This window comes from Myotis lucifugus, unplaced genomic scaffold (genome assembly GCF_000147115.1).
Source record: "Myotis lucifugus unplaced genomic scaffold, Myoluc2.0 scaffold_70, whole genome shotgun sequence".
NCBI lineage: Eukaryota > Metazoa > Chordata > Mammalia > Chiroptera > Vespertilionidae > Myotis > Myotis lucifugus.
The window spans coordinates 2,626,294-2,637,392 of record NW_005871118.1 but is presented as its reverse complement, the minus strand read 5'-3'; the positions used below and the strand labels follow the sequence as shown (position 1 = coordinate 2,637,392).

Here is an 11,099-nt window from a genome sequence, read left to right as displayed (position 1 = left end):
CCTTGTTTAAAATAAAGCTTCTTTACCCAGTGATCCCACTTCTGGAAATATATCCTAAGAATCCTGAAACACCAATCAGAAAGAATATATGCACCCCTATGTTCATAGCAGCATTGTCTACAATAGCTAAGATCTGAAAACAGCCCAAGTACCCATCAGTAGATGAGTGTATAAAAAAGTTGTGGTACATTAACACAATGGAATACTATGCAACTGTAAAAAAAAAAAAAAGGAACTCTTACTCTTTGAGACAGCATGGAGGGGCCTGGAGTGTATTATTGCTAAGCAAAATAAGCCAGTCAGAGAAAGACAAATACTGTACCATATTATTTCACTTATATGTAGAATCTAATGAATAAAATAAACTGACAAATAGGTCCAAAGACTGGAACAGATTGACAGATCTTAAGGGGGGGGAGGGGAGGCGGGGGGGCACGGAGGGAGAGAGAAAGAATTTATATGCATATATGCATAGCCCAAGGACATAGACATTAGTGAGTGAGATGAAGGCTGGGGTTGGGGCAGGGTTGGGTTGAGGAGGGCTCAGGGGATGGGGAGGGAATGGGGGACATCTATAATACCTCAATAATAAAAATAAAATTAAAAAAGAATAAGGCTTCTTTAAGGAGGTACTTAAATACTGAATAAAGACAAGCACTATACTTAGATAGCCCAGTCCTCATGAAAGCAAATTGCTTTAGAGAATTGATTGGTGAAAAGATGTAGGGATAGAAAATTTTAGCATTTGACGTTGTTTATAGCGGGTTTACTTTGCATATTCAAACTTCCTTTGAGTGGTCTCTTGTTCTTACATAGGAAAGAGTACACAGCTAGTTGAAAAGGAAAAAAAAAACACCCCACATATCTATGATTAACTCTTAGAACCCCCTACAATTCCTTCTTAAAAGGGCACTGTGGAGTGTGGGGTTTATAGGTTGGGGCAACTCAGAGAGCAGGTGACCCAGGATATAAAGTAGCTTCCTTTAAGTTAGTTCAGTTGTTAAGGAATTGTAGAGACTTTGTTAAAGTCTCAAACCTTATTAAAAATAACTCCACTCTTAGCCAGCTTGTTATTTTTTCGTAATCAGGAACTTCTTAGCAGAAGACCTCATTTGAAATTTTGCTTTGATCAAAAGGAACATCCAATTAGCTTTGCTTTTCTCTATTGTATGTTATTCCAAAAGAGTCTTATAGAGAGGGTCACAATAATCAGATTGTTTTGGTAAATAAAGGTGTCATTGTCAGAATGAATATAATGAATTCTTTATCTCTCATAACAGCAGTTGGGAACAGGTTATTCCAAAGGTGCAATATTTCCAAAGATTTTGAATGATTCTCTTGGTTCTCTCTTCATGATTACAAGATGACTGCTCTGGCCCTAAATTCTACATCTCATTTGCAACATTGAGAAGTAGGAAGAAATTACCTTAATCTAGTGCCTTTTTTTTCCTTTCAAGACCTAGAAAGACTTTACAAAAGCACCCCAGTGGACTGCCATTTTATTATTATTATTATTATTATTATTGTTTCTTTTTTTATTGCTTAAAGTATTACAAAGAGTATTATATATGTCTCCTTTTTTTCCTCCTCTTGACCTTCCCCTAGCCTCCCATACCCCCCAGTGTCTTGTGTCTATTGGTTATGCTTATATGCATGCATACAAGTCCTTCGGTTGATCTCTTACCCACCCCCCCAAACCTCCCTGACCTTCCCACTGTAGTTTGACAGTCTGTTCGATGTTGCTCTGCCTCTGTATCTATTTTTGCTCATCAGTTTATAATGGTCTTAATTATCTATAAATGAGTGAGATCATGTGATATTTTTCTTTCATTGACTGGCTTGTTTCACTTAGGACTGCCATTTTTGTCTTGCTGTCCTGGTTGCATTACATGCCCATGCCTAAAGCAATCCCTGGCAAGGAGACAGAATCACTACAAATGATTTGGACTAACCAACATTCACTCTCTAGGGCAGGGGAGTGATCCATGAAGCAGGTAGTCAACTGGTTGAATAGTCTAGTCACCTGAACAAAATTGGGGTTTGGTTAGGCAAAAAGAAAATGGCTGTTGGGGAGAAAAACCAGCAATTACCTGTCACACATGTTGTTTTGCAAGATTAAGTCAAGAGATTGCATTAAAGGGCACTCCTTGGGAAACTTTTTCAATCTATTTTCACAAAGACTCTAGGTGTCCATTTACTTAAAGACCAAATAGATATGGAAGCAGAAACGATGTTTCAAAAAGCCTATAAAAAGATTTAAAACTGGATTTACTACTATCTGGTTTATGAAACTTCCAGATTCTAAATGAAGCTATTTTTAATGTGAAACTTGGGTCTTCCTATGGACTGACATTTAGAAGACCTTTGCAGCATGGGGGGCAGGAACAAAGACTCTGGTTAGATACTTTGGTTGGAATCCTAGCATCATTATCTCTATGTGGGGTACTTGAGCAGATTAGCATCTCAAAGACTTTATAATAAAAAACCTCATGGGCCATAGAAGGATTAAAGGAGAATTTATGTAAAACATTTAGCACAGTAAGAATGCTGACTTCTTATTACTTGAGTCCAAGGACTTGAATGTGACCAAATTGAAGATTGATATATTTATAAACTAAAAAGATAATAAATACAGCTAACCACAATATAATGAAAACAAAAAGTTAACTCTGTCTACTACATCTCTTACACCAAAGCCAACCTCCCACCTTCATGGAACTGCACCGAAAGACTAGTTCTCAATCAAAATTTGGGAAGAGACATGAGGTTGGCAATGAGCAGCATCAGAAATGGACTTTCATCCCTCAGAATTTAGGACAGGCCTTGAGCTCCTGGCAGTGAGATAAGCCTACTTGAAGATGATAAAGTTAAATCATCTCATTCATTCCCAGCAAACAAACTCAGCTAACTTTCGCCATTGAGACAAACCAACATCGAATGGAATTAAGGTGTTACCAGGCAGTATTCTGACTGAGATATCCAATTCTGGGCAAACCCAATTCTGCCTTGGATCAGTCACTTCATCTTCCCATAAGATCTTTGAGGAGGTATTTGCCCAAAGGAAGCAGAGCAAAGAGACTATAATTAGCTGGGGTCTTGGCTCTAATCTCAAATAAAGTAAACTTAACTGATAGTTGAAAGGCTACTTATATTATTGGTTAGGACCAAATACTACTCCCTACTTCTAATGCCTTAACTGGGATATCAGCCTTTACTTCTATGATATAAAGAAAGACCAGTACAACTCATGTTCCTGCCAGTTCCAGGAAGAGAAAAGTATTTGTTATTTAGAGCAAGGGTTAACAAACTTTTTCTAAAAGAGCCTGAGAGTAAATATTTTAGACTTGGTGAGTCATACAGAATTTCACAGCTACTCAACCCTGCCATTGGAGCACAAAAGCAGCCATAGACAATGTGTGAGTGAATGAATCTGGCTCTGTTTCAGTAAAATCTTACTTCTAGCCTGCTGCCACCTATGCTATACACCACTTTCATTCAGTCTAATAATTGAACCAAAGTTAGTTTGATTTGTTACTCAAGATGTCCAGGTATTCTATTAAAATTTTGCTTCTTGCTCTTACTATAGCTGTGCTCCTAATCACAGGGAAAGCATTATTATTTTTAAAAACCTAATTTGTATTCCTTCCCTGTTCTATACTAGACCATATTCAATTCAAGAAGAAAATTAAAAGCCTTTAGGAAGGCTATGCTTTGTGTCTGATATTATTTGTGAAGGCATGCTAAACGCTCATATTCTCCACTCTGGGGGCGTGGTGGATCAGGAAACTACGAGCTTCCACCATTGTTCTGATACATCCACCAGTTGAAAAGCCATCCCATCCCTGCTGTTTTGGTTCAACAGAAACCTCACATTAGAGGGCAGAGTAGATGAGGAACCAACTGGCTCCAATAGTGGCAGATAGTCTCTTCCTGGGGTCCCACGTGGATGAAAAACTTTGGGTGGGTTTCTGTCATAGGATGGCCAAGGGCATACAGAAGCTTCTAAAGGCAAGTGTTCACATTACACTTCACACACACCCCTTTTTCAAGAGTTAGAATTGTTTGGATGGTGGAAGTATTCTCCAGGACCAGAAAATAGAGCAAGGAGATTTCTCTGAAGACAAAGGGAGACAGCAGGGTGAAAAGGGTGGAAAACCGTTACAGAAGCATGGCCATATGTTTGATGAGGCTCAGGATCAGACCCAAGTCTCAAGAGGCCAATGTTAAAGCCTGCATTTGGGCTGTATACAAACAACAGTTCAGGAATAGAACACGGGTTTTATTCTAGCTCTCTCTATAGAAACAGGGGGAAAAGTATCTAATGAGCAACAACAACAACAACAACAACAAAAGTTGGAAGCAGACAGCTGGAAGACATGCCTATAGAATTCCCAAAATAAAAACTCTAGAGAGCTTTGGCAGCTTTTTCACAGAATTGCCACAGGGTCTCCGAAAAGCCAACAAGGAGGTAGAGATGGCTATGGTGATGGTGATCATAACCACTGAGGTGATAACAGTGGTCCTTCATGATGGTGGTGACTGTGGTGTTAGTGACGGTAACCATGGTGGTGATGGAGAAGATGATATGCTGATGGTGAGGGTGATAGTGGGGACAGTGATGTCATGATCTAAGTTGTTATGTGGGTCATAAGGGTCATAAAGGTGGTGATGGTGATGATAGTATTGTTATTTTTAGTGGTGGTGGTGTTGGAAAGGGGAAGAAATCAAGACCTATAGGACTTGATTACAGAGAAAGGAAAAGAAAAAAAGATCTAGAAAGTAGGGATAATACAATTTTTTATTGCCCAGATCCATTATAAAGACTCATAGGAGAAAGGAAGCATAAAATTTTTTAACTTGAGCCCCTGCTTTCAGAATTCAATCTGATAATTTTGAAATCAGGAAAGACTCCAGGTTTTTTTATTTAGGAAGTGATATTAATGGCTTATTGAGTTTGAAAGTCAAGTGTTCCCGTCCACCTCCACTCTTGATGGAAAAGGTCAGGGCTTCCTTATTGAACAACTTCAGGGAGCGTTATTCACTCATAAGTGTTAATGATATTCCTAGAGGAGTTTAATGCCCAGACTGAAGCTGTGCTTAAGATCTTGGCATAACAGAGTAGGCTGTGCTGGTCTGAGAAACAGGCTGGACTCTGAATTCAAGGAAGAACTAAGAAGGCAGAAAGTTCTCTGAAGGGAAAGAACTGTGCCAACAACAGGAAGACAGTCTGGGCCTAGGCTGTACAGAATCAGCAAGACATTCCCAGCAGTGGGCAGTAGTCCATGAATTTAGAGAGGGAACTGTGATATCTGAATTTTAAGTTGCTTACTGTTCTGAACTGTATTTACCCTGTGTTATTCCGAAGTCATAAGTCTTACAACAGCCTTGAGTCTTTAGAAATGCTGGAAAGGAGGCTATGTCCACTCTTGGGGACATGTGGAGAAGGAACAGGACAGAAGCCTGCAAGTGATGGACAACTGAACCAGGAGAGAGGCATCAAGCAACCAGCAGGAAAATGAAACTATCCCAAATTTAAGCACCCTCTGTAGAAATTCAGGGATGTATGCTGGTCTTCCCATAAATAAGTGAGATGAGAGGGATTGAGTTATTCTATTGGGATAATCAAGAAAAGGCTGACCCTAGAAAACTGGAGAATGTGGAGATATTTAGGTACAATAATATTGTTTACTGATGTTTATCAAACAGTTATTAATATTTATTGGACATTTACTATGTGTTAGATTCTGTATTAAGTGTCTCACGGGAATTATCTCAATTTTACAGTTGAGAAAATAAGACTTATAATAAATTATTCTGATCAATAGAATGTAGCCAGTGAGTGGCAGAGCCCTATTTAAACTTGTCACCTAAATTCCAAATTCACACTCAAAGTCAGTGGTCTCCAAACACTGTAATGATACATTCCTATTTTTTTTTAAATATTTGGGAGGCATGCATGCCAATGTATACATATTTATTTATTCATAATTGCATATATCTTCTCCACTAACAAACTACATACATTATAAAACTGACACAAAAATAGATATGAACTGAGTAAGAAAAAGATGAAGTAAATAATATAAAATAAAAGATTTAAAAAATTTAAAAACAAGAAATGTAGTTTTTATATTTATTAAATGTACACAAATATTTTTTGTTTTTGCTAAAAACAAAATAATAATAGTAGCTGGGAAAAGTATATCACAAAAGACACATGTCCATATGGGAAAAGAAGTCCACCATTGACTGAGCTTACTAAATCGCGATGCTCATTTTTTCATTCTTCACCTCCTTAGACAAAGATTTCTGTTGAAATTCAGCTAGTAAATATTCATATTTCCAGATGCCAGTCATTTTTGAAAACCAGTAGGAAAGTGTTGTATTTGTGTAATTTTAACATATGGCTTCAAATTCTATTGAAACTCTTCATTTAGATGGCTTTTAAACTGAAAAAATTCTGCTTCCAAGTGTCTAAGAATATACATATGAACAATTTTCTGTGATACACTCATTTTTTTAGAAGCACACTCACACAAAGTAGGAACACATCAAAATATTTTTTTTCAAAATGTTCTCTCCACAGAAGGTTTTTTGTGAAATACACAATCATTTCTCACACATTGTTCCAAAGTGAAAAGATAGTTTCACTTAAAACGATAGTTTAAATGTGTGTGGGGTTTTTTTTTGTTTTGTGTTTGTTTTTTGTTTTGTTTTGTTGTTTTTTTTTTCAAAAATATCTTCTTGGTCACTAGAGTCAGCTAATTGTCATCAGAATAAAAGGCCAGCAACTTTGAAACATTAGTGTTTTCATAAAATAAACATGCATAATTCATCTTTAATTCTACCTTTCTTTTAAGAACTTTGTCATGAGATAACCAGTAAACCTTGGTGTGATATAAAGATTTTCATGGCCACTATCCTCTCTCCCCATCTTATAAAAATTTTCAAAAATTGAACAATTTTGGGGGTGGAACTTGGCCAATGTTGTCCGTAAAGGGCCTGATAGTAAATGCTTCCAGTTTTTTAGGCCATACAATCTCTGTTGCAACTACTGTCCCTTACCCCTTTAGTTCTTCTGGCTGGTTGAATAATTTAAATAACATACAGCAGTTTAACAGGAGAAAATCAAATTTTAATGCATGCATACAGGGAATTCACATAAGCATGAAAATTCCAAAGACAGTGAGGCTAAATGAGGTATATATGTCATTTTAGACTAAGGGAGGGGAAAGTAGGCAATTCACAGGTAGGAGAGAAAGGGCAAACGGTTGCTAAACAAATTCTTGCAGGGCCACCAGAAACAAAGGGACACTATGGGGAATCTAGCAGCAGAGTTTTGCTTGTATCCTCCCTGTCTGCCACACTTAATTTCATATGTGCGTAAGTGAAAATACTAAGATAATTATTCTAAGGTTCCTTTCCTGAAGCAGTACTTCTGTGATACACTTATTTTTTTTATACACTTATTTATCTGAATCTCTTTAGGCAAGGAGAGTTGGGGTGGAAGTTAAAAAAAACACACAAAAACAACAACAAAAAAAAACTCTTCTTGAGTTTGTTAGGTTTTAATTGTTTTCAGCTCGAAATAATCTTCATGCCAGAATGGCACATCCCCAGGAGACTGACTCCTGACCCCCACACTGCTCAACTCTGCCACTGCTATCTGAAAGCAGACACAGACAATATGTAAATCAGTGAGCATTTTTATTTACAAAAATAAGCATCAGGCTGGATTTGACCATGGCCATAGTTTGGCAACCCTAGATTTGGAATAATATAATTCTTAAATCCACTCAACCAAGCACTGATAACCTGAAATATGTTCCAATATCTGACGGCCAAAAGACTGCAGATGCCTCCCTCTGCTCTGAGAACTCACTTTTTCCTGAGGGTACCACACCTACTTGATATGTGCCCATCCAACAGACAGGCCTAATGAGGGTGTCAGTGTCATAAAAGTTAAAAGTTGGGGAAATTTAATATTTTTCTTTTGAATTAAAAAAAAAACAACTTCATTGTTGAAAGTATTACATATGTTAAAATTTCTTACATAAAAATGAATATAAGTGATGTTCCAATACTTCTGTCCTTCATCTTAATTGATCATCATTTCCACCCCCTCCCCCTTCCCCCTTTATTGACTTAAAGCTTCCTCACATCTGCCTGTGAAAGCAGGGGATAGGTATGAAAATGGCCAGTGAGATGAAGGCGAGGCTGTGTGGGACCTTTCCAGTGTCTAACACTAGCCAACTTCCGGATGGGTGTCAACGTGATGGCTGCCTCTAAGGATGAAGGTCAAGGAGAACAGAGACGAACTAATGGAAGAAGAAACAGGGCTTGTGGCTCTTGGACAGACTTTCCAATCACCACCCTGGCACTATGTTACCACACTGCATTTTTATTATTTATTTAGACCTATATCTTTACCACGAGACTGTGAGTTCCTGGAGGGAAACTTTGTATCTTCAGTACCTTTGTATGATGAACACTCGATCAGTAATGTTTGTTGAGTGTGTGCAGAGGTGCAGAAGAATCCCCATTCTTAAGGAATAAGGTGGAGATTAGCCAAGATAAGACAGGGACATAAAAATATAAGGCAGCTTATGTCCCCAAACTGTCACTGTGCATCACGGACCCACCCTAAGTGATGGAGGGAGAAAATGACTGTGACTCAGCAGACTGGGATAGTTCACCACCATCAGACGTGTTACAGGCGGAGGGGGCAGGTACGGCCCCAGGAATTGTAATTGTGTTTTTTATTCACAGATAACCAGAGTGGCAATACTTTAGTTGATTGGATCAACACAGACTGCAGGACTGGAAAAGTCTGATAAAACACAGTCTACTTAATGCCAAATTATGTGGTTTGTTTGCATTTATTGGACTGGAAAATACCAAATCCCTTTTCACTTGGCAGCGCATGAATATTGCCTGCCATACTTAAGTGCAAAATCTTAGGCCATATCAAGATATCAGCCAGCTGACGATGGATTGCCCTTAAGCAGGCATGACCTCCCCTGAAGACCAAGGTTAATCCTATTTTCTGTATTTCATATGTTTGTACGGGTGTCAGTTTATAATGTCTCGAGTGTTGTTAAATCTGGATAGTGTTTGTCGATTAACATTCCTTTGGTCACATTAAGCTTTGTAGGCTCTGATGCATAGGTTTGCATTCTTGCTCTTGCTCTCTTTCCCTCTGCTCCCCCTTTCTTTCTTTCTCTCCCTTTCTCAGCTCAGCTCTTGGAAAATTTCTGCTGACCCAACATATTCACTTCTCTTTGGGACAGGGAAATGGACCACATAATTTGAAACACAGTGAATAAATAGAAGTGTGAGCAGAATGCAAAAGCAGGAAATTAATGTTACTTTTCAAATAGCAGAGGACTCTGCTTGGTGGAGAAAACCTTGAATCCTAGCCCCAGCTTTTCTGATAGCTTCATCCAAGTTCCTTAACGCTTCTAGCCCTCGGCTTCCTCATCTCTACAATGAGTGGGTCAGATCTCTACTGCCCCTTCCAACCCTGGTTCTAAGACAAATTATGGAATAGTAAATCTGTAGCTTGAACCATTGATACTAAAGACCTTGACCTTAGAGACAGAGTATGCTTCATACAGAAAGTCAAAGAGGGATCTCAAAAATAGAAGGTAGAAATACAAGTCCAACTCCAAGATTATTTATACTTGTCACACCAATCTCCACCGGACTGTTCAACATATTTGCTGCCTGTACTAGAGCAGCCCCTCCCTGGGACAGAGTCACGTCCAGTTGTGATTTCCAGAGTCCTGTCTGAATTATTCTGTCTCTCTCAGGTTCCTCTCTCTCCACCTCCACTAGCCAGGGCCCACACCACAACCCTCTCCCCCCTTCTCCAAGAACCACAGAGGGTGTATGACCTCAAGGGCCACAGAAGCCTTCCCTGAAAGCTGATCTTGAGGACAAGGGACCCTGACCTGGAGTTGGCCCAGCCCACTTCAGTGACCCACTTTTTAAAAAATTATTTTTATTTTTATTGATTTCAGAGAGGAAGAGAGAGGTGGAGAGAGATAGAAACATCAATGATGAGAGAGAATCATTGATTGGCTGCCTCCTGCATGCCCCACACTGGGGATCAAGCCCGCAACCCAGGCATATGCCCCAACTGGGAATGGAACCATGACCTCCTGGTTCACAGGTCGACACTTAATTATGGAGCCATGCTGGCCCGGCAACGACCCACTTTTTAATAACTTCCTCCCCAGTGATCAGGTGCTGTTGGCACAGATAACAGGCCTGCCGCCTGGTAAGGCTCCTGGGATCCTGACTCTGGCTTGCTCTGCTGGGCTCACGCTGCAGTGCAAGACCAACAGCCTAGCAAGTGTCCAAAACGCCTTTCATCTGAACCCGCTTCACAGAGGGGTAGACTCTGCCAAGAACTGATGACATTCACTTCTCGGATGATACGCTCAAAGCTGCTATCCACACGCTGACCGCTGACCGCTGAGGGCGAGCAGTTCCTCTTGGCTCCTTCTCCGTGGGGTTGTGCTCTCTGACTCAGCTTCACACGCAGCTGTTCTCTGGGGTGTTGTTACCAAGGCTTCTTTCTAATGAGCCATTTGTCCTTCCTGCAGCCCCACTGGCATCAAACCGCAGGCCACTCCCCAGGCTCTGCCCCTGCCAGAGTCTCACAGCCACCTTGATGCTGATGGAAATTTTGCCTCCAAGCGAATTAATTCCTCACGATTCCACTGGATCCATATTTAATGCATTTTTAAAAAATAGATACTGAATGTCATTTCCACAGCTATTTCGGGTTATTGACAGCAATTTTTCTTTCAAATAAAACTTTTATATGCACAAATGATTTATTTATCGTGGGGCAGGTTTTATTCCCAGGAGGAGTAGTAAGTACTATTTGCTCTCCTTCTCTGGCACAGCATTGTAGGAAGCCACAGAGACTGGGCTTGGAATAAGAGACATCTGAAAAACATCTTATTTCCATCGTATTTCTTAAAATTTTACTGGTAGCTGAAGACTCTTATCAGTCCATAATCATTAATGGTCCAGAACATGAAATAGCTGTGAGAGTTTAGAAAAACATTCTTGCTGGAACAAGTTCG

At 39.5% G+C, this 11,099-nt stretch overlaps 1 protein-coding gene across 5 annotated transcripts in view; it reads left to right on the top strand.

Moving 5' to 3' along the window:
- The window catches only part of TIPARP (TCDD inducible poly(ADP-ribose) polymerase), a 45,536-nt gene extending 34,700 nt beyond the window's left edge, over positions 1-10,836 (top strand). The window contains exons 7-8 of one of the 5 annotated variants that reach the window (XR_002829687.1): positions 8,152-9,032; positions 10,611-10,836. Coding sequence is in view for 3 of the 5 variants with exons in the window: in XM_023755161.1 (XP_023610929.1) it covers positions 1,281-1,367 (87 nt within the window). In the remaining 2 variants the exon portion in view is untranslated. Of the gene's footprint in view, positions 1-1,280; positions 1,563-8,151; positions 9,146-10,241 lie in introns of those variants that run through there. The other 4 variants (XR_002829686.1, XM_023755163.1, XM_023755162.1 and 1 more) reach the window with 4 other exon arrangements.
- The last annotated feature ends 263 nt before the right edge of the window (positions 10,837-11,099 follow it).